This window comes from Fukomys damarensis, unplaced genomic scaffold (genome assembly GCF_012274545.1).
Source record: "Fukomys damarensis isolate Sample0158 unplaced genomic scaffold, DMR_v1.0_HiC HiC_scaffold_4, whole genome shotgun sequence".
NCBI lineage: Eukaryota > Metazoa > Chordata > Mammalia > Rodentia > Bathyergidae > Fukomys > Fukomys damarensis.
The window spans coordinates 30,877,761-30,902,355 of record NW_022900916.1 but is presented as its reverse complement, the minus strand read 5'-3'; the positions used below and the strand labels follow the sequence as shown (position 1 = coordinate 30,902,355).

Genomic DNA, 24,595 nt, shown 5'->3' with positions numbered 1-24,595 from the left:
AATGAAATGCTGATGTGGATGAAGAGTGAAAACATTATGCTAAGTGAGGAAAAGCAGCCACAAAAGGCTACTTACGATAGGATTCCATTCCTATGAGATATCCAAAATAAACAAACCAACAGAAATAGTAGGTTAGTGGTTGCCAGTGGGTAGGGGCTGAGAAGAACGGAGAGTGATTGCTAATGGGTATGGGGCTTCCTTTTGGGGTAATGGAAATGTCTGGACCTAGATGGAGGGAATGGTTGGTCATAACAATATTGTGACTACACTAAATGCCACAAATGGGACATATTAAGATAGTAAAAATGATGAATTTTGTCATGCATATTTTATCACAATAAAAAGCTACCCCACTATGGGATTTTTATATTTTATTTTTAAACACCTGAAAAGTGATGGAAGACACGCATAGGCCTAAACCACCTACAAACCTGAAAAGAAAGTTCTGATTTTCTTGCCCACTTGGTCTGTCTATCAAGCAGGTCTGAGGTGGCCCTCGTGTATCCTGGGCCACAACTGCGGCCCAGCCAGGGGTGTTTGGCTATGCTCCACATACCTACCCTGTCCTGCAGACCTGATGGAGCTGCTCACTTACTTTCGATTTGTGGGGCACTGCGGTCATTGATCTGTGTGACTTTTCGCAGGCGAGTTCCTTGCTGGATATCAGCCAAAAGTGCACTCCGACCTTTTGGATCTGCCTTTCTCAAGCTGGAAGAAGTATCTGTGCTAAGCTGTGAGGGAATAAGAGGGATTTGACTATAAGAACATATAACATGTACAGAGAAGCAAACGCCCTGTCTGCTGGGATTTTCCCCAAGGTTGATCTCACACTTTCAGTTACCTATAGGTCTTGCTGGAGACTGCCTTGGTCCCTACCCACACCTGTCTCCCTGGAATCCAGAATGGAATCTTTCTTTTAGATGGTTCTGGCCAAATGCTCATCTTGTGCAAATAAGCCTGGAGGCCTTAGCAAGCCCTCTCTCATAGACCCTCTGCCCTTTCCTAGTTAAGCACCACCGACACACTTGAACTTCCATTCTGCGCATACCTGGTCCTACCACAGGTTCTGAATAGTCACCCTGCTTGGTGTCCCAAGGTCCCGCAGACCAAATCCTTGGCTGACCCTAGCTTGTTGGTGGGAATTTCTCCTGTGCCCTGCTTGCTCGTGGACTATTCTGAGCAGTACTGAGGTCTTACTTGGTCCTTTGGTGCTCACATCCTCCCACCTTTGGGTCTGAGGTGACCCGTTATGGGCCCATCATTTCTCTTAACTGAAGCAGATTTGGGCTATGGGATCTGGCATTTAGGGAGGAATGGCGACCTTCACATAATCTTGGAGCAGAGGGGAGAACCAGGGTGTTCAACATAAACGGCCCCAGAAGGGCCAGGGAATTGGAAAGAAAGGGAAGTCCGGAATTTCAGAGAAACTTTATGACTGTTTGCTTATAAAACTGTATTGGTTTAAGTGGAATTGGCCCCCCTTTCACAGGGGAGGAATCTGGGACTATGAATTCGTCTGTTTGAAGTCTTAGGGCTGGTTTTCCACTCCAAATGAGCTGAATCCCAAAAGCCATGTGCTTTTTACTTTGCAACATTAGCAACCAAAGGCACATACCATCTATAGAATATGTGTCCTACAGACTGATAAAATACTTCATAAATAAATTAGCAAAAACACCTTTTGCCCTAACTCTGCAAATAACCCTGAGATCTAGCTGCTTCACTTCCACTGTAGCTCAAGCTGACGTGCAGCAGGGGTTTCTATGGGTCATCAGAACCAGGGAGCACCAGAAAAAATGAATAGGACTCTAGTCAATAGGGAAAGAAGGGGCTGCTTTGGGACACACAACCAGGAGGATCCTCCAGTTAGAAGGTTTATACCATGCAGCTTTAGAGATGATTCAACACTTCTTAAAGTAAGAAATACTCCTTAGTCCCTCTTGTATAGGGAATACCATCTGTCTTTGGGTTTCCATTTAAATGTCACCATGTCAGATGCCTTTTCTGACTCCAAATTTAAATAATGCCAAATATTGTTCTCAGAGTGCCCTATTCTTTTTTCCACAGTCAAATCTGTCATGAGATATGAGTTCATATCTTGTTCTCTTGTGAAAAGTTTCCATTTGTGGCTATGAGTTTATCACTCCTATGGCCTCTCTATCAGAAAAATATTCTGTTTGTTTTGTCCACCAGTGCATTCCCAAGTGTAGAAGAGGACCTGGTCTAAGATAAACTCAGTAGGTATGTATTGGATGGGTGAATAACTGAATGAATGAATGAACTAGCTCCAGGGGGCATACGACACTGTTCTTGGTCTCAAGGGCATACACAAGTGCCTGGGACACAGGGACACATTGCAAGGAATCTGACCATCTATAATGCAGCATATGACTGAGCATCTACCATAGCCTACAGAGAGGAGGACCGTGGAGAGCTCAGAAAGAGTTATGTGTATCAGGATACGCAGACTTCACAGAAGATGTGAGACCCTGTGGTCCCTGGAGTGTAATGAAGGTTTATAAATCCTTGGTACAGTCATTTTCTATTTAGAAAAGACAAAGCATGCTTGCTAACTAGAAACTGTTAGCCTCTGTAGTATCACAGATTAGAGACAAAGGCCACTGTGGTTTGGGCTAATATGTGCTGCATCCACATTTTCACTGGCTGACTACAGCTTGGGTTATGAATCTTATGCAGGCTTTAAAAGGCACAAGCTCTAAAGTCCAGTTCTTGTTTCCTGGAGACATGCTTTTTGAGCCCTTGAGAGCGGCTTCTGGATGAAGGTCAATGAGAACTGAGAGCAAGAGCTCCTAATTCGAATTTCCTCGTAATATATAGATACATGGAATACATATCTAAGGGAACACATACAAGAGGGTAGTTAGAAGACAACATATTTTGAGATACCCTCTATAAAACATTAATATAAGCAGTCATTTTAAACTGCAAAATTTAAGTTTTTTTAGTTTCCTCTTATTTTACTTACAAGGACTGAAATAAGGACCAACAGAAACATTACGATCCTAGTCAAAAGGGCATAGAATATTTTTGCATGCATGACATTACAATCTCGGGTATGCATTATGGCCAGAGATATGGGATATGAAGTACTTTGTAATTTTCTTTCCCTAGAGAGACAAACAGCAGTGAATTATAATGATATTCATGGACCAACTCACATGACGGGGAAGGTGAGAGTTCAATGGTACATTCTTTTGTTTAAGGAAGCACTTGGAACGATGAGAAAGCCCTATGCATCACTACCCCTGGGTTCAGTACCCCATCTCACCTAATTCAGACTCAATTTCCTGTTTATTCCCAAAATGTGTCTCCTATTCCCTGATCCTGCTGCCCGTATCTGGTATTTCATGTGTGGTTATGAAAAATGTTGCATTGAAATAATGATTTTAATTTTAGTACCTACTTAGCACATGCCTCAGTAAGTTCCTGACATTACATGACAGATATGTTGATGATAGACTTGTTAAAAAACAACTTTCACATCAACAGGAGGATGTGACAATTTACATCATGTTTACATGATGTAGTTCAACTTGGTGCTAATTTTAATGTTCTCTCTCTTTTCAATTCTTTCTTTCCTGCTCCAGTGTCTACCTTGGTGATTTTCCACTAGAGGGCTCTTCCTCACCTGGCATAATATGGTACCCTTCCACCATCTGCTTTCCCACCAGGCAGGGAGGAATTGCTGCGTGGCTTAAGGACTCATGTATATTTAGACTTAATAGTTTTTACACAAAAAGACACTTTCATTCTCACATCGAAGATCATGCTACTCAAAGCAGTCATTTCTCTTCCATCAGCACTATTTATTAACAATTCAACTGTAATTTTCTTTTTGACAAATCTTTTAAGCCCTAAGAATTCTTGTTACTGTGGTTCCAGGATGCAGAAACAGGAGAGAAGATTCCTAAATATTCACTGAATGTTTTGTTCTCTGCAAAGCTGGAGCATTGACAACTTTACTGAAAATATAACGGAAGGAAAGAAAGCCACTCCTGGACACTTTTCCCATGGCAAATAAATACACCAAAAACAAAAACAAAAAAATCTGCAAAAAACTCAAGACACTTCAAAGAGCACTATTGCTATTTCTTGTTAACAATGTTAGTGAGTGTGAAAATCTGTTGGGTTGCACACAAAGCTTTGGTTTTCTCAAAGATGTAAGATGTAAGACAGTGGAAGAGATATACACATTAGCTCCCCTTGGGTGTAAAGCCTGAAAAATTGAAGTGATCCAGTAAAACTAGAAATAAAATCAAATGACAACAGAGCCAAGGATAGTACCTAAGAATTGATGAGGTGCCTGTCTTGTTATCTTGATGGATCAAAAAAAGCTTTGGAACATTTGTTTATCGTACCAACCAATGAGTCAACCTTGGCACAATGTTGTTTCGGGGAAGGCACGAGAGTTCAGCCCAGATTAAAACTTTGAAATCCGTGTTGTCTGCTATTTGTCATCTTGCCACCATATACTAGTCCTGCATCTTTCTGATAATGGTTTCTATGATAATGGTTCTGTGAGAAACCAGCCAGTTGATCCAACTCAAGCAGGTGATTTCTCTTAAAGATGATCTGAACCCAATCATTTCAAATACAGTTTCAGCTTTGCAGTCCTATTGTGGCTGCTAAACCTCAGAGTAGAGCGCAGGTTTTCAGGCACAAGACCTCGTTCGTCACGCCAGCCCTAAGCCTACCACGGCCTTTTCAACCTTGGGGCAGACAGATGTCAACAGCCTCCATACCTGTGTTTCATTCCCAAGTCTGGATCACAAGGACAGCCAGGAGTGCACTTCATCCCTCCCCCACCTACCATATTTTTGTAGAAAACAAGGAACTTGGGATCCAAAAGAGACCGAAATATTTTCAGAATGATACAGACTGTCTAGTTGGACCTGAAGCAATGTTCCTTGTGCCCCAAGTGTGCATAAGTCAGACTGTTCAAGAACAAAGCACATTGTGATCTAAGAGTTTTATCTCATTTTTAGAAACCTAATCGTGATTCAAGTCCATGAGCTGAAGAAATGGCTCCTCTAACCTTCTTTACTGAAACTTAATGTCTTAAACCAAGCTGTCCACATCCTGAGCATTGGCTTTCCTTGCACTGTGCTGCCTCTGTCATCTGGTGGTGAAGCTCAATTAGGGTTTTTTTCACATGGGCTCTGGGCCATAGGTGACCTTGGTTATTTACACCCCTAAAAGCATACCCATCAAGGTTATCTCACCCACTGAGAAAACTTTGATTACTAGATGTGGCATGCACTCTGCACCCAGGACCCAGAGGCTACCCCGGGTGCTCATCTTTTCCCAACAGCCAGTCTTTCTTTCTTTCTTTCTTTCTTTCTTTCTTTCTTTCTTGCTTTTGCTTTCTTGCTTTCTTGCTTTCTTGCTTTCTTGCTTTCTTTCCTTTCTTCCTTCCTTCCTTCCTTCCTTCTTTTCTTACTTTTTTTTTGAGGCAGTTGTCATGTAGTTCAGGCTGGCCTTGAACTCATGACCCTCCTGCCTCAGTCTCCCAAGTTCTGGAGTAACAGTCATGTCCCACCATGCCCTGTTCTGTGATGCTGTCTAAGTGCAGGCCAGCGTGGCCTCTGCAGTGCATCGCCTACTTGTCCTGCTTCCTGTCTTGTCCACCTCCACACAGTACCAGAGTGATCTTTATACGGACATGGCATTCATCGTGTCATTCCCCTCCATAAGACTCTTCGCTGGCTCCTCACTGCTCTCAGGATCCAGTTCAAACCTGCCTGTCTCCCTTAGGGAGCAGCTCAGGCTTTCCATTCCACACACTGGACCTCACCTCCAGACCTTGGCTTGAGTTATTCATCTCCTTGCTCTTTTCACACTTGCCTCTTGGCAGTCTTCCAAGGAGCCTTCAGATCCTGGAAGGCCAGATGAAGAGCCCTGTCTATACTCCTAGAGCAATGTCCTGATCTTCAGCAAAGCACCTGCCACCCAGATCATGTCACTCTTCTCACAGAGAAGTAGTAGCTGTCCATCTTATTCAGAATAAAAATTCAAAGTCCTCATTAATATCACTTTCTGGCTTAGCGTTTCCACTTGCACCCCCTGCATTCACTTGGAGATGCTAGCATTTTTCCACCCAACCCTGTGTTTTAAAGCAGCCCCACTGTGTGACAATCCCTTTCTAACTATGAACTACACTTCTGGTGATAAATGGCCGTACTTATTTTCATCAATCACGAGAATTTTAATTCTAATATAAATCCCGAATCCCTTCAGTAGAGAATAACTAGAAAAGTAGGAGAATAAATGTTGGGGATAGGAAGAGTAGAAGTGAAGAAATGTAGACAAAGAGGGATCTAACAGATGTACAAACGAGGCTGACAGAGGCAGTTCTCATAGACTTAACCACTCTCAAGCCACACATTGAAAAGATAGTTGGTGTGTCGGACAAATCACATCTTTAAATGCACATGATGGCTGTTTTAACTAATAAAATGAATTTATTAGTAGTTCAAGGAAACTGCTAGAGAAAGGGGACTTGGAAAGCTGGTAAATAGAAATCAGTTGGTAAATGGAAATCAGTAGAGAAAACTACTGCTGTTAATGTAACCCAATAATTTTTCAGATTTGAGTGCTATGTGCCAGGCATTATGTTAGGCTGACTGTGTGCCAGGAATGCAACAGGGGCAAGACCAACAAGATCTTGTTCTCAGAGAGTATATGTACATGTGCTTGTAAGTATGTGTTTGTCTACTAGATGTGTATGCTTAGATACATATATAAAATTTATATATATATATATATACACACACACATATATATGTATACATGTGTTTTCTCATAACTTATCTTCTAGATCTGAGCCTTATAACTAGTCTCCAAAATTGGAGTCTTTATCTCATGAATGTAAAAGAAGAGGCCAGTGCTAGGAGTCAGGGGCATGGTACAGGAATCACTAAAAAATAATGCACAGTTTGAACAGTGTCACACAAACTAGTGAGGTTTCATATCTTTCATTTAGACCAAAAGTACTACAAAAAAGATATATTAGTCTCCTCTCTGCTGACTAATTTGCAAACAAATAAAACATCACTATTATATTCAATTCCAACTCTTAAAGTGGCATTCTCATTTCTGGTAAAAGCTTTTCCCCCTCATCCAACCTTGCAAACTCAAGGATATCTAGTTAATTCCTCTCCTTAATTTGAAGCAACCAAGCTTTCATTGAGAAATGGCTCCTTCTCCCTACTCTAGGGTGCACACAGAGGTGACTTTGGAGTTTGTGTAAGGGAACTAGCAAGGAGGATGCAAAACAAAAAGGGTGAAAATGACAGCAGAAGCCATAACAAAAAGTATTCTGCTGGGAAGGCATTTGTATGTGCCAGGCATTGTTCCAAGCATACTAACCCATTTCAACGGCGCTTGAACAATCCCATTATGTGGGTACTAGTTGTGAGTATTTTATCCAGTGTACAAATAAAGCGTAGTTGTGAAGTTGATTCCACTGTCAGGAAGTACAGAACTGAGAGGTAACCCAGGCACAAGTGGCTATCCTAACCCCTGAGCTGTACAGCCTCTTCTGCACCGACATCACTCAGAAAATGGAAAGCAGGCCTGCAGCTGGATAGGTGGAGATGGACAATTGCCCACTGGTCTGGGACCAACATAAATGCTGCTTCATATGGATGGTGGGAGTCCAAGTAGAAGGAAGGGACAGGAAAGGGGCATCAAAGAAAAAGGAAGGGCTGTGAAAGAGCAGAGCTACTAAGTGCTAGGCTCCTGCCAGGGCTCAGAAGGATGACCAGGGCTGAATGATGGACTCCAAGAATAGCCTGTGAGGGCCTTAAATGTGAGACAGCAGCTGTCTTGGCAGGGGAGGACCGGTGCACTTACAATGGAAACTGCATACAGTAACTCTACGCTGCGAGGCTGATATCCTAACTGTAAACCACCTGCACCTGGAACTCCCTTGTCAGGTAACACAGAACCTCTTCTGCATCAGCCTTGCCAGTCCACCTCTTTCTTTCTAGAGTTGGGACTCTAGTCTCCATTCTTGCCTCTCTGCTGTCTGCAGAGTAAAATCAGGGTTCTGAGCATCATTAATTCTGAAATAATAGGGGTCATGAACATGACTCAGATGAAAAAGGAGTCTCCTCCCCAAAAAAACCAAGAAGGGTAAAAGTCCAAAAATTCTGGCAAGTTCAAGATATTTCCAAAGTACAGTATTGTGCCATTTAGAGATGATAGAAACGTAAGTGGGTTTAGGCTTTTATTTCACACAGTCACTTCTCTGGGTCTTCTGCATGGAAAGCTCCTGAATCTGGACTTGGATTGGATCCTAGAGGAACAATGACTCACGGCTTTGCCCAAGGAGAGTACTGATGCTGGGATTCTTGTCCATTCCAGAATCTGCTACCAAACCTTTCTAGGCCAAGCTTGTGAATCAGCAGATCCAGGCTGCCCAGCATATGTACTTTGTAGTTCTGTCAGCACCCTTGGCTCTCACTCCAGTGCTGGCCCATCTCTTTCCCTATTTGGCACCTAGAGCACTCTGCCTTGGTTTTCAGGGGATCCTTATACCTCACCCAGTGTCTCTGCGGTCCATGCTCTCCACTTCCTTTGCTCTTCCCCAGGCCATTGCTTTTTAGTGCTAGTTGGCTCCCGACTTCTCCCTGGCTGATGGTTAAGGAGGCCATCTGGTGCAGTGGAAAGTGGGAGTTCAGGGCTTGCTTCTTTAGTTTTTTCCTGTTCTCACTGATTTGTCACTTAAGGAACTGTCTAGATCCACTTTGCCAGTGGCCAAGAGTTCTTGGTAGATTAAGAACCCCTAGAGGGGCCCATTAGCTTCCATCAGTGGGAAATAGCTTTTCTTTGCATTAAACATATTATGGGCTCTAAACCAGAAGTGGTAATGCAAGTTTGAGTTCAGGCAAGGCAACTTAATGACTTAGTGAGACTCTGCTTCAAACAAATTTAAAGATGAGGTAGGGAGGTAGCTCTGTGCAAAAGCCCTAGGATTCAATTCTCAGCTTCAACTAGGCACACAGTTCACACAAACAGCCATCGGAGAGGCAGGGATTTAGCTCAGTGGTGCCACGCCTGCCTGGCAAACACGAAGTCCTGAGTTTGATCCTGAGTACTGGGCAGGGGAGGGGGAGGAAAAAAAAGAGTTAATGAATTTTTTTTTTCAGTACCGGGGATCGAATTTAGGACCTTATGCCGGCAAGGCAGGTGTGGTGCCACTGAGTTAAATCCCCGGCATGAGAGTCAGTGGATTTTTGACAAAGGTGCAAAGGCAACTGAAATGAAGAATGATAGACTTTTAAACAAATGGTATTGGAGCAACTGGACATCCATGTGCAAAAACTGAAACCTAAGCTTCGTTCTTCACATAGAAATTAGCTCAAAATGAATCACAGATCTAAATGGAAAACATGAAGCTATAGTATTTCTAAAGAAGAAAATATTGGAGATTTCTTTTTTTTTTTAATTTTAGTACCTGTGCGTAGTACATAATGTTTACTTTCCTTGTGGGAAGTTGGTACATATGTACATTACACATCTTTATTCCTCTTTTCATTCCTTTCCCTTCTCTTTTTTTCCCTGTCCACCAGTCTGTTGATCTCCTTCCTTTTTGGGGGTACATGTTTGCAGTACATAATGTTTAGATTCCTTGTGTAGAGTCAGTACATGTATATAACATGTCCAAACTCAGTTTTTTCAAAGCCTTATCCTTTCCCTCCCTCCTCCACTCTCAATTTCTTGATCCCCTTCCCCTTTGAGAGTTAAAAACATCATGTTACAGTGATACATGTATACCCATGCTTATACCAGCACAATTCATAATAGCTAAATCTTGGAAGCTGCCCATATATGTCCATTGAGAGATGAATGGGTAAAGAAAATGTGGTATTTATACACAGTGGAGTACTATTCTGTCATAAAGAAACATAAACTGGAGTTATTTGTAGAAAAATGGATGTACTTTAAGACCGTAATATTAAATGAAATAAATCAGACACATAAACTTAAATATCATATAGTTTCTCTTAAGTAAGAAACCCAGAGTAAAAATAAAGAGCAAAATAAAAGATAGAAATAAGAAGTAGGAAGAAAAGTTCTTGGACTAGACTTAAAAAAGAAAAAGAAAAAAAACCCCTCAAAACCCAAAAGATTACAAAATTAGAAGTTATAAAACATTTAAAAGTTTTGTTTAAGGAAATAAATGGTTAACAGGATGAAAAGACAAGCTATAGATTGGAAAAAAATTCTTTTCAAATTGTGTAGCCTACAAAGGATTTGTATTGCCTTGGTTCACGGATGCTTCTGTTTGTGAATAATTGGATCTGCAAACAGAAGATTGGCAAAATTACACTTCCGTTTATGAACTCCGGATTGGGTGAGGAACACAATGGCCATCTTCCTCAGAACTGTAGAACAAATTAAGTTTGTGAATTGAGGTACCACTGTACAAGGAACTCTCAAAATTTGATGACAATAAGACAAAAAAAAAACTTTTAAAAAAAAGAACAAATGACTTAGATATTTCACCAAAAATGACATATGGAAGGTAAATATGAAAAGCACAGATGCCATAAGTGAAATGCAAATTAAAGTGACAATGGCATGATGCTACATACCTATCAGAATGGCTAAAAGACCAAAACAAAAACCTAAGAATATTACAAGCACACTGTAAAATGTAGCACAACTGAAACTCTCATAGGAGTAGGAAACAGTATGGCTATGGTAGTGCACAGTTTGGCTTTTTCTTATAAAATTAAATGTAAACTTAACAAATAAGTAATCTCATTTCTCGGTAGTTACCTGAGAAATACTTATGTTCACAGAACTGTAGATGTAAACCATATGTGAATGTATACAGTACATGAATGCTTATATCAGTTTTATTCATAATTGCCCAAACCTGGAAACAACCTAAATGACCTTCAGCAGGTGAATGGATTAACAAATGTGGAGCTTCCCAGTAGTGGAATAATAATGAGAAAATAAAAAGATCAGCGGCAGCCAGAGATAGGAGGGTAGGATTACAAAGGGCTGGCACAAGGGGGCTTTGAGGGGGGCTGGGCATGTACAGCTGGTTGCACAAATCTACCCATGTGTTGGCATTCATAGAGTTGTTACTGTTTTCTGAGAAAGTCAACCTTGCTGTTAATTTAAAAAAAAAAGAAAAAGTAAAAGTACAGCTGAGAAAATTTGGCAAGTGGAAGATAAAAGAGAAGGAGTAAGAGGCAAGAGCACTAAGGGGCTCACTTCACATATCAGAGGATCAAAGCACCATCCAACACTGACCACAAACAATAGAGGTTAAGGGTATTATTTAAAGGTCGCAGGTGACCACAAAAGGAAGTTCAAAAGTAGTCTCACAAGTACCAAAAGAAAGAGAGACGGTGGACAGAGGAGGTGAGGGTAATACAAGGATGCTAATTTCTCAACTCTCATAGCAACAGGTTAACAGATGATAACAGCTTCAATGTGATAAATAAACATCAAACAATGCTGGCGTAGTTTTAAAGAGATTGCACATCAAATTCAACACATCCAAACAAACTCATCATTTCTTCTACTCCAAATAAGCCAAAAAAGTAAGCACCATTCATACACTCAAACTACATTCCCACACATACTGCTGCTGTTCTTTCACCACTGTTTTCTACACTTCACTTTTTAACCACAGGAATGTATTAATTTGAGATGCCCATTAGGCTGCTCACCAGGTTCTGATCACTGATCATTTGCAGAACAATGACAATGACATATCCTCAGGCTAACACATGGCAGGCCTTCTGAGCCTGCCTGACCACATTGGCTGCTATCCCAGGGTCTCCTTGACCCATTAACACTTCATGGCTCTAGAGCAGTGGAGGCAACCTGTGGCACACCAGTTGTAGTGGGCTGTTTGTTACCACTGAAAGCTCTAAAAAGTTCACTATTTCTGCTAGAGTATCTATAATAAAAGAAAGTTTCATCATCTGAAATAACCATGACATAACATATTCCCTAAAAGAAAAAAAAAAAGGGCACCTGCTCCCACCCCAGCCTCATCTAGAACTCAAGGTTAGTTGTTTAACGTCTGGTGTGTACATCTATGAGGTCTTTTTGGAACAAGTTTCCTGGTCCAGAAGGTTCAACTAGTCAAGTAGCTAATACAAATGTGCTGTGGGAAAATGAGCCTCCAGGAATTATATTCTCAGGGTACCCCTGGCCAGATAACACCCTCTGCCTTTTTGGTAACCAGGCCAGGCCCTTCAATCACTTAGGGGCTGAATTATTGCAAAAACACTTCCAGATAGATTATCCATAAAGGACATCAGCTCTTCCACAGCTTAGGACGGTACCATGGTGCTGTCTGGCTCAAATACATCTTCTCCATAAAATACTGTCTAAAAAGTCCAGTGGCTCCTTCATCCACGAATCCTTCCTAAACAACAATGACTCAGTGCTCTATTTTCAAACATTTAGAGCTTACAAGTCTTCCCAGGTATATATGACATGTGCATCTCACAGCAACCCTGAGAGGCAGTGCCAGTTCATTCATTTTCCGCCACATAAGCCCAGTGCCTGCTGCACACCAGGAGTTCAGTCCATATTTATTGGACTTTCTTGATCTATTAAACTCAGAATTTTGGTCCAAAGTTCCCTACAAAGACAACCTCATTTTATTGATCGTTAGGGGGGAAATATCTAGTAAATATGAACAAACAATATCCAAAACAAATAAATAAATGACAAACAGAAAGGTAGCACAAACGATTATGATAATAGGTCAAAAACAGGAAAAATGGGAACAAGGCAGGAAGGTAGGTTTTAGACTACAGAACTGCTCCCACACCCTTTCCGTATGTGTTTTTTAAAACCTCTTGTGTAAAGTTATACTTTTTTCCTAGGAAAGTATTTGGTTCAACCATATGCATATGAATGAAAAGTCAAACACAAGTATATATAGTAAGTCAGGCACCTCCACGCCACAATTTTTAAAAAAGTACAAACTCTTTTCCTATTTCTCTAGCATTGCCAAACTGAGGCTACAAGGTGTGATCCAAAAAGATAGTGAACGATAAAATTTTTAAAATGCATTACAATAAAAAACACATTAATTCCCATCAAAATATTACCCCTCACTTTTATCCTGTCCTTCTTGCCACTTTCTGAAGCAGCTCCGGAAGTCCTCTTTCGTGAGTGTCTTTAGCTGTGCTGTTGTGGCTGCCTCGATTATGTCCTGAATCAATTCAAAATGTTCACCTTTCATAGTCATTCTGACTTTGGGGAAGAGACAGAAGTCACAAGATTCCAGATCCAGTGACTAAAGTAGATCTGGATACACTGTAATGTTTTTATAAGCCTGCTTTTCCATTGGGTGACATTTGGCAGTAGAATTCACTATACTTTTGATCGTACCTCATAAAGACACTCACTAAGTTCCAGAGCTACTTTAGAAAGTGCCAAGAACAGTAGGATAAGTGTGTTTGAAGTAAGGGAGAATGCTTTGAAGGGAATTAACGGCAAAGTGTTTTTTCAGTGATAAACTGATTTTTAAATTTAAACATACATTGTATTTTTGATTAGCCCTTGTATTGTTCTCTCTCACACAAGTATTTGCAATGATCTCCTATGGGCAGGGACAAAACAGGGAAAGCCAGACACTTCTGCATGTTACCTGTATGGGAAAGCTCAGGAATGTGCTAGCAGAGTAGAAACACCTAGAGTCTACTCATTTACTTTTGGCCTTGACAGCATTTTTGCAACATAGATCATTTCAGAATGCATTAAGTTTGCAGCTCAGGCTTATATTTGAACAACTCCATGTAAGTGTCCCACCTTAATCTTATCACACCCTAAACAAATGCATTAACTCCACCACACTACCTATCATACCTATTACTCCTCCTGTGCTGTGGATCCCAGGAATATCCTTAAGCCAGTCACATTCAAAATCAACAACTCTCTGTCTCAATGATTTGTCAATTTCATCTCCTATCAACTGTTCTTCCAAAATAGATTTCTAATTCCTACCATACCTTCTAGTTCCCACCACTTTCTACAGTCACACTCTCTTCACTTCTTACCCAGACCACTTAGCCCACACTTCTGATCTTAGCAATGAGAGCAGGTCATCCTTCAGGGGGGTAGGTGAGGGTTGGAAGTTGGGAGTCATGGCTCTAAGTGGCCTCTTAATGTGACTCTTATTTTTAAATCTTCCCTCTCTAGCTAAACTTTCATGTTGTATTTCAGTTTTCCTTTTTAGATCTAGATCAGCCATACACAGAATTAGGGCAAAACTCACTTGGCATGATGTTGAAGAACGCCCAGAATCTGACCACACCGCTTGATTTCATCAGCCTACAACCACTATCTATCAGCCATGCTTGCTTGAGTTCCTCACTCCCTGCACTGTTAACACACTTAGTGTCTCAAAGTCAATTCTCACGCATTCCCTGTGCCTGATGTGACCCCCTCCAACTCTGCCTCTTGAAATCACACCCATATTCCCAGACGCAGCTATGCAGACTCTTCTCAGAGAACTCTACATTAATCCAAGAGTTGGAGTTATTCTCTTCTATTTCTACTCTTACACATTTATTGTGTATCAGCTGTATACTTTCAATTAGTCCAGTAAATCAGATACTGCTGCAGCTTCCAGACCCTGATATGTAGAAGCGGCTGACTCAGGTGTCCTGAATGCCCTCAGGAAGCCTGAAGCCTCCCAACGATGTTTGCTATTTCAGGGAAGGTTAAGTCTCATAGCCACATTTGCTTCTAGTTATCTACTTTCACACATCTGTCTCTGCTCTGCTTCTTGTGGTCTTGGAAACAAGGGACAAAGCCTTGGGTGACACTCTTTGCCCCCCAAATATTCATATAAAGTAGTGTAAACCTTCTAGTTTACAACCCAGAAGTTAAACCAGTAGTTTAACTAGTTTACAACCCAGAAGATTGACTGAAATGTGGGTGGAGAACAGAGAGACTTTTCATCGCATGGCTTCATCAACAACCTCCCATGCCTCCAATGGCCTTTGGCCACCCCGACACTGGGGAACTTCAGATAGCTCAGTATCCTCTTAGTTACCAACCTCTAACAATTGTGACCTCTCTCTCACCTTCCTTCTTCAGTATTTTCACTTCTTATGTATGCAGCAGATTCTCCATCTAGCCTCACAAGGTACAGATTAATCTTCCGTCTTGATGCTTCATTCCTGCCCTCAACTTGCAGCCCTCCTTTCCTGTGAGCCATCAAGATATTTCCCCAAAACAAGCCCTCTCCTAAGACAAATTCTGCTGCCTGCTGAAGAGATTGTTTCCCATCTCAACACGCATCGGTCTCCAGTAGGTTCCCTGAGGCAGAAGTTATGTCTCCGTCCACTCTTCCAGGACTCAGCATGGTCTTAAACACATGAAGCTCTTAAAAAAAAAAATTCACTAAAAAAGGAATCGTTCTAATGTGAAAATACAGTGTGAGTTGAAAATAAAAACAATTATTTTGCCATGAAAATGGCTGAAGGGGCCTGTGGGTACACCTGAATGTGACTCACACAACATACTCTCACGAATGAGACTCCTCATAGACTTTTAGTAAAATAGAGCCTCTGCAAACTCTCCCTGATAAACAGGGTAGCATCTGTTTAACTGGATGTCAGCCACTCTAGAGGAGGGGAGAAGTAAGCGGAAGGTCATAACAGCTGTGAGGAATCCAAATGAAATGCAGGCGCTTATTGTTCTTTAAGGCTATCAAAATGTCTTCGGGCCAGTTATGACAGGGAAGGAAGTTTGCTTGTATGGAGCACACAAACTGTCTGAGCAAGGGAACTGCAACAGAATGGGGGGGCTATTTTTAGTTCGCCCTTCTCAACTGTATTTTTGTCTTGCACCTCCTAAAATTAGGCCTGCTGACTGAGGCTGTATGCAATCGGAGTGGCGTGGGCTGATGTAACCCTTGCTTCCGCAAACATAGACAGACCCACTTACTCTGTCCTTCCTCTGTGTGGATGGGTCTCTGCCACCTTGGCATATTAGTGAGATTAACTCCGTACCCTAAGGAAGAGAGAATGGCCTTGCTCAGGGAAAAGGCCACTTAAAGACCAGGAAGCCTGTGGAAGTCCCAAGACTCTTTAAGGACTAGAGTATCTTCATGGATAAACATTGATTGCCTCTGATGTGCCAGCTACTATTTTGATCTCTAGTATATTTAATTTCATTTTGAGAAGCAAAATATTTGTACTGGCAGAATATATGACCATGTTGTATGAATGTAAAGCACTGACTATAAAAATTCACTACATGAACATTATTAAGAAATCACACATTAAAAATTCCAATAATATCTGGTGCTTACTCTATTCATATGAGTAACAACCCCACAAAAGAGATGGTCTTAAAAATGATGAATCCTGGGCTGGGGATTTAGCTTAGTGGTACTGTGCCTGCCTTGCAAGCGCAAGGTCCTGAGTTTGATCTGCAGTACCAAAAAAGATGAATCTTTAACAAAATACCAAATTTAAGTTTTGATAAAAAACTTTGATGTTCACAGTCAGGGAGGCTGTATGGAGAGAAAGAGCATGTGAAAACTCTTTGTACTTTTTCCTCCATCTTACTGTGAACAATAACTTCCCTAAAAGATAAAATCTATTCCAAGCTAAATCTTATACACACTGATACATTTTAATGGAGATGTTTTAGAGAAAGCTATGATATTCAGACAGCTTTGGCACTGAAGTCACTGGAGAGGGCAAGAACAGAAGAAATTCCAGGTTACACCAGTGCCAGAAAGCTGGTCCACAAAGTCAGAAACCCCTAACGTGCGGCCAGTCCTTAAACTGGTGGATGACTGCACAGAGCTGTTTGATTTGTTTTATAAAAAATGAACCAGATACCTTACAAATCAGAAAAAGAAATCTGTAGAAGCCAAATACTGCAGAAAGGGTTTAGCAAAACTTCGTGGAAGCAGGATTTTTTAAAAACAGCTATCTCAATTTTTTGTGGCATGAGGAAAGACATAACTAACTGTGCATCAAAAAAATATAGATATATTCTAACATAAGTGAAAAATGCCATGTTTCTTCTGGAAAGAGACAGGTTAGTTTAGTTTCTAACTTGCTGGATGATGAACAAAGTATACCTGCACCATGTCCAATGGTAGCACAAAGGTGGAGGAGGGCGGTGCTTTTAGGTAACAAGTTAATTAAGGAGGTGACTCCCCAGAATGTAACCTCCACCATGGGGAAGACAGCTATTTTCACCTGGTCCCTTAATGACTGAAGTCTGCTGCCGCTCAGTTCACTCTCACCTGACACTCTATGTCTTGCTACAGTGAATATATAGCCTTGTGTTCCTACCTTTTCATATATCTTATGAATCGGTTTCACTGATTTGGGTCTCCAAAAAATTAGCTCAATGATTCTAAAAAAATCCCCAAACATTACAGTGACACGACTGTTGGATAGAAGAGTTTGAGATTTACTAATGAAATGTGATGAGAATGAGAAATTTATTCCTCAGACTTATGTTGCTCTCAAGGTCTTTAGATGACATGTTCTATCCCATGAACCTTCCAATGATATGATCCAATTTTAAAAGCCATCAACCCACTGATCCAACAACTCAAAAAAAAAAAAAAAAACAACAATGGTCAGAAAAATTTTCGAAAGCAAATCAGAGGGCCGGGGATTTAGCTCAGTGGTTCCACCACCTGCCTTGCAAGCACAAGGTCCTGAGTTCGATCCCTGGTACAAAAGGAAAGAAGAAAAAAAAAGGAAATCATAATATCGAAGCTGATAAAGACCTTATTTTACTGGGTTTTAAAGACATAATGTAAGAAGGAAAATATTATTAAATATGGTCAACAATAGAGGAAGGAAGCTATATTCTAAAGAATAGGTTGGGGAGACACGTGATAAGGGGAGGAATGCAAAAAGTGAACAAAGGAGAGGGGAGAGGAGTTTATAAGCTTTCTTGAATATATGAATGAGGGTGGGAAGTATGTGGTAGATTCACAGAGGAAAACAGCAAGCAACTCCGTGGAGACATTTCTCCCTCTAGCTTTCCAGTTACATTTATAAACATACATATGTAGGAAGCACACAAATGGCACAGCGAGAGACAAATCATCTTGCCAGATAAAATACAAGATGCCCAACTGAATCTGAATTTCAGGTGAACAGCAGCTATTTTTTTCAAGTATAAATACTCTACTATGGTCCACCCTTGAATTACTACTTTTACTTGAAATTCTAATTTATCTGGGTGTCCTGTGTATTTATTTACTAAGAGTGGCCACAGAGAAAAAACAATGAAAGACTTTAGGTGGTGTGAGAAAAGCTGAAGGAGAGAGAGAGAGAAAAAAGAATAAGAACGGAAGGAGTGAGTACAAGTGGACTGCCACTCGCTTAGCACATTGTATTTTTGCAGCTGCGTGTCTACACGAAGAGCACCTGGGCTCACCCAGGGTCTTTCTGTGAGCTCCAGACACACGCGAGCCCCAGCATTCCGAGCAAGCATCCATTAGGAGCAAGGAGAGCCCAAGAAGGAAGTCGGCAGCTGCAGTCTGGCAGATGAGTGGGGCAAACTGCCTTGCGACTGCTGAAAGGCCATCCTATAACGGATTCTAAAATGATCCAAGGTTGCAAGGAATCGACACAGCTGCCTGTATAAGCTTCTAGAAATAGCAGTTATCTGGCCATTGATTCTGAAATGCATTACTGTTGTAACATACTCAGCATTAATGTCGTTAGAAGCAAAGGCCCCAACTAGATTTTAGAGTCAAAAGCCTCCTTCTCATCAGAGATTCTGTATTTTCCCAAACAGTAATATAAGACAAGCCCAGCAAAACAGCACAAAAACTTGGGGTTGTGACAACATGGCAGCAGAGGTGTGAAGATACAAGGTGTCCGGGGATGCTCGAAACCTTCTAGAAATGCAGCCCCCTCCCCCCTTGGCCTTTCCTCAGGTTTGGTAGAGGCAGCTGAGGGTGCGGAAGGTGGGGCTGTGCTGAGAAGATGGAGGCAGAGGGTGGTCACTGTGCATACAGCACATAAAGGTGCTGTGCTGTGGCTGTTCAGGCTGCCATGACACAGCACTGCAGACTGGGTGGCTTCAACAGCAGGGATTTATTTTTTCACTGTGCTGGAGACTAGAAGCCCAATGTCAAAGTGTCAGCTAGGTTTGCTCCTACTGAAGCCTCTCTCTCCTCTGGGCTTGTGGATAGCTATCTTCTCTCTGGTCCCACAGGGTCTTCCCTCTGTGTGAGGCTGTGTTCTAATCTCCTTTTCTTACAAGGACACCGGTTTTAGTAGATTAGGGCCTGCCCCAATGGCCTTGTTTTACTTTAGGTACCTCTTTAAAGATCTTATCTCCAAATTTAGTTCCAAGGATTAGGACCTTAGCATGTGGGTTTGGCAGTGGCCACGGACACGCCTTCAGCCCATAACCCTCGGGTGTGCAACACAATAGTGAGGTTGCCAGTACAGGGTGTCCTGACATTCACCAAAAAGAACTCAATATTGTGAACAAGCAGTTTTGACCCAGGTCAGTTCTGCCACAAGGTCATGTGAACACTGCCGTGGGTCTGAATTTCCCATCTGTAAAACACAACCCCTCAATTTGGCACTGATCCATCTTAAAGGGTGTGCCAAGGGCAGACAGATGTTAAATTTAGTTCCCCTCCTACCATTTAGAGTTATCTATAATAAAACACTGCCATCAAAATTAGTAGTAGGTGGTACTAGCACATGTGGGAATGCCACAGGCCATATTTTAGCTTCCAATTTCATCTCACTCAAGATTAAAGAATTGAACCACAGCTGACAACTTTTTGAGGGCCTCAGAATAGGGTTCTATAAATACAGAGAAAATTCTGGGAAGAGAACAACTTGGGTGAAATCTTTTACATTCTTTTTAGGCCTACGCCACTGGAGCGAGTGGTTTGGCCTCATAACACGAGCTATGTTGTCACCAGCAAACCCAAGGGAAGGATGCTTTCAGTCAGGGAACAGGTATTTCCTGAGAGGCTCCCAAGGATTGGCACCTCACTGAGTCCCACTATAGGTGCTAGGACAGGGAAGGCAGGCACCAGCTCCTTTCTCAGGGAATCCAGCAATGTGTGGCAAAGACAAGTGGTAAACAAATCAGCTCAAGTGTAACGGTGTTTACACTTGGCAGTATGCCCATCAGACATGCAGGCTGCGATGAAATGTGAGTCTTTGCTTTACAGTGTATGCACATTAATCTTCAAAGCCAGGATAAATGTAATAAATAATGAAAGGGAATAATAAATACAAATAAATAAAAGGGAATAAAATAAAATAAATAGGGAAAAGAGGGAAAAGAAATAGGGAATAGAATAAAAGAGAAAAGAGTATTCAAATTATCCAAAACATCCTGATCAGTGAACTCTTAACAGTCCTTAACTCTTGGCTGAGCACTTTACATGTGTTAATTCATATTGTCTTTTAATCAGCCATAAAGAAATAGAAAGCATTTTGATAGAGGACAAAACTGAAGCACAGACTATATAAGTAATTTGGACAATCAAAGCCACTCAACATACAGGATAGGAACACATGCAGTCCAGCTCAAAAATTTTAGCCACTTAAAAGGAAGGGGGCCCACCAGGCAGCAAAGGTCCCACATAGGAAGCACTGTCAAGGAATCCCTGTACCCAGGCATCTCTATACTCAGCTGCAGCCCAGGAGGCAATAAGGTGCAGGGGACAGAATGCAGAGGGCTTGCACTGTCTCTAATGGAGATTTGTTATTCACTTTGGACATAGCTCAGTGGTAGGGAGGGGATGGACGGCCCTGGCGAGGAGAAGCAGCCCTGACTTTCCCAAGTGAGTCAGGAAGGGTGATTCACCTGAAAATCCTGGGTTAAAAAGGAGGAGGGCCAGGGATTTGGCATTTGGCTCACTGGTTCTGCTGCCTGCCTCACAAGAGCAAGGGCCTGAGTTCAATCCCCAGTACCAAAAAAAAAAAAAAAAAAATCCTTATTTATAAGATTCACATGTGTAAATGCTGAATCGTTTCTCTGGTGTGAAAAACTAAAAGTGTAAATAAAATAAGATCCAAATTGTATAACTGACAAAGTGAAATAGGAAGAAAAAGACTAAAGGTGTAGGGGAAGAGGGAAGGGCAGGGGAAAGGAAAGAAGTGACAAGAAAAACTATGAGAAAAGGAAAAAAATGGAAACAAAGTCTTTGTAAATAGGGAAGGGTGGAGGGGGTGAAGGGAGGGCAGGGGTAATGGGAAGAAATGAGAACCAAGATTTGTCATGTAAAGGTACAAGATCCCAGTGACGAATGTAACTGTACTGTATACTTTAAAAGTACCAATAAACTCAGTAAGATTAAATAAAAAAGGAAAGAGGAGGTTGGGCTATAAGAGCAATCACCAAAAAAAAAAAACAACAAAAAAAGAGGAACTGATATGTGAGTTTGCATGTGTCCAAAAAATTAGTGGGATGGAAAATGAGGAAAAAATCTCAGAGAAACATACGAAACATTTCTCTAACGATGCTTTGATCTTAATTATTAAACACTATTATAGATTTCATTTCCCAGAAAACTCTATCAACCTGATGTGTTTCTGTTATAGGATGTAAATAGATCTATGCTAAGACTCTTTACAAGAACAATCAAGGACTGCTTTTTCTTTTAATGACTTTTTTGTGTTCCCTTAAAAAAATGAATTAGATGCGATATGTAATTACACTGTATACATTCAATTATATATAAAATATATATGCACATATATACAGATATATACATATATTATATATAATTCATGAGATCTATGATATATGCACGTCACATATACATATACATATATATATATATATATATATATATCTCATGTGTACATACACACACACACACACACACACACACATTTAAGCCATAACAAACTTTGCTGGTTATCTCTATATCCAGAGGTCTTTTTCCTCAAAGTTGCTTTCTCATTCACAAGTTAGAAATGAGAGAACACAGAAGGTGAGAATTCCTCCATATTCTGTGACCTTGTCGTTAAGAAGAATTGCTGACTGGGAGTCTTGCTTTAATAATTATTCCTATGTCCTCTGTGCTTTGTCTGAGGAGAAAACACCAAGTAATGCCAGATGTCCTTGGACCGAGGTAGGGAACAGCAAATGCAACAGTTTCACAAAACACGGTTATCTGGTGTTCACTTGTTCTCAAGGTTTATTTGAGGAATTGTGTCAGGGAAGGGAGATTATGTGGTGAGACCGACACTACTTCTTGTGTTGCTCGAATCCCTTCTCCTTCAGAGGAAAACCCCAAACCATGTCCTTTATCAGCTCAGTAGATACAGATGACATTTCAGCAGTAGGGAGGAGAGCTAAAAGGCCTTAACATTAATCCTTAGAAAAACAGAAGCCAGATTTAGGGTGTATGGAAAGGGGAAGAGGAAGTAAATCATGGAAATATACAGAATTTCAAGTGGACAATCTGTGTCAACATAGCTCTTATTTTGTAAAATTAAAAGCCATATAATATTAGATCTCAAAAGCCCCTGTGAATCAGTGAAAGCATGATACATTACTCTCTGGTTCTTCAAAATTATCTGTATTTTGCATTAAATGAAAGTTTGCTGGTGTCACTAAAGTTCTTTTTTAGTTTGGAAAGTTGTTACTATATACAAATGGTACTATCGTCCAACTTCAACAATTATGAGCTCCCAGACAATCTGCCATCTCTATTCCAATGCACTTTCCCCCTCCCAATCCCTGTTACTAAAAACATATTCAAAAGCTGTATATCTTACACAAATAATTCAATGTTTATTATAAAAGAAAAGAACTCAAAATATAACGTTATCATTAAATACACAATATTAACCATAAAATTAACTATAATTTTCTTATATTATCCAATCATAAAAAATCCCATCTAAGTCTAGATTTCCCCAGCCATTAGAGTTTTTATATGAATATTTGGCTTGTGTAGAGAAAGACCGAGCCAAGACATTTGAACTTCACTTCCCAGAGCTGCCACAAAACCCAGTGAACTTTATTCTCTGCTTTACAGAGAGGCTCAGAGCCAGGCAATCTAGGTTCTCGCAGGTGTCTCAGTCAAACCTCCTAGGAAAACATGTGTCCTTCTCTTCTGCAGCCTCTTGGTCCTCTAATACTGAAGCTGCTTGTCAAATGACAAATGAAACAGCAGCTGAGAAAACAAAGCCTTCTCCAAATGCTTAAAATATCTGAACGATGCTACCATTTCACTGGCGTAGATGCTGAAGGACGCCTCCAGATCTCCATGCCCCGGTAGGGACAATCCATGTGGCTCTGATGTGACTGGTTCCAGGTACCAACTGCTACACCTGTGCACCCCACTTCCCTCAACTCAGTAGTAAGAACAAAAGGCAAACCAGTAACTCAGAATCTGCCTGCAGGAAACAGGTTCTGGCACAGTGGGTGAGGAATCCCACAAAAAAGTGGTAATTCTGTCCTTTTGTTTTTGGACTATTTTCAGATTTCTGGCCTGCTTTCTCCCTGTGGACAACTCAGGCTCTCAACCTTATCTTGACTTCTAGCGTTTGATCTGTTGCCTTGCACTGACCACAAGGACCTTTGACTTGAACATGTCACTTCAAGATTTTCCCAGCTGTGTTCTGATCTCTGAATAGTAGGTACCAATATCATTTACTAAGCAAGCATCTGATAAAAAACAGCTGCTACTGTTATCTTAGTGGAGTCTCACAAACCCCATAACTCATTTATTCTGCATATTTTACCAAATGTCACTATGTGCCAGGCACTGCCCAAAGTACTGAAGTTGCCTTGTGAGCAAGAGAGACAAAAATTCCTCCCTCCATTAAGCTTCTGTGCTAGGGCATATGTACTCTAGGAAGTGGCCATTATTACTCTCACTAACAGATGAGGAAACTGAGGCTCTGGAGTTGTCAACTTATTTGTTATAAAATTGCTAGGAATAGCACATCATGAATGCAGTTTCCAGTCTACATATCTCTAAAACCTGTGCTTTTGTTTTTAATACACAAAGCTGCATCATTACATGATCCCTATTGGCAGCTAAGTACAATGAGTGCTGAGTGGAGAGCTGCAGGATCCAAAATGGGTTTTAATTACTCTGTGTGGGACAGGTGGAATCCTGTTCTCACCAAATGGAAAGCATATTCTTTTTTTTTTCTCATTGAGTTTATTGGTGCATTTTAGGTATACAGTACAGTTACATTCATCATTGGGATCTTGTACCTCTACATGACAGGTCTTGGCTCTCATTTTTCCCCTTGTCCCTGCCCTCCCTTTGCCCCCTCCTCCCCTCCCCATTTACAAACACTTTGTTTCCATTTTTTCATTTTCTCCTATTTTTTTCTTTTTCCTTATTACCTTTCCCCTACCCTTCTGGCAAACATATTCTAATTCCTCTGCTGTGAACAAGTCTTATGAAAACAGAAATCTATTGATACCACTTACAAAACAGTCACACAGTGTACTTGCTATGAGTTTTTAAATATTTTTATGAAGCAAAGATACAGGTTTGTTTTCTTAGGAAACAGTAGTAAATTGGAATGGGGAAGATTGACCCAAAGGATATTTTATGGCTTTTCAAATAATATCCAAATAT

General features: G+C 40.9%; 1 protein-coding gene across 1 annotated transcript in view; it reads right to left on the bottom strand.

Annotated features, from left to right (window-relative positions):
- Wipf3 (WAS/WASL interacting protein family member 3) overlaps nt 1–24,595 on the bottom strand; it is a 65,082-nt gene that overhangs the window by 22,771 nt on the left and 17,716 nt on the right. The window contains exon 3 of the mRNA XM_010628364.3: nt 596–731. Coding sequence (XP_010626666.1) covers nt 596–731 — 136 coding nt within the window. The remainder of the gene's footprint in view (nt 1–595; nt 732–24,595) is intronic.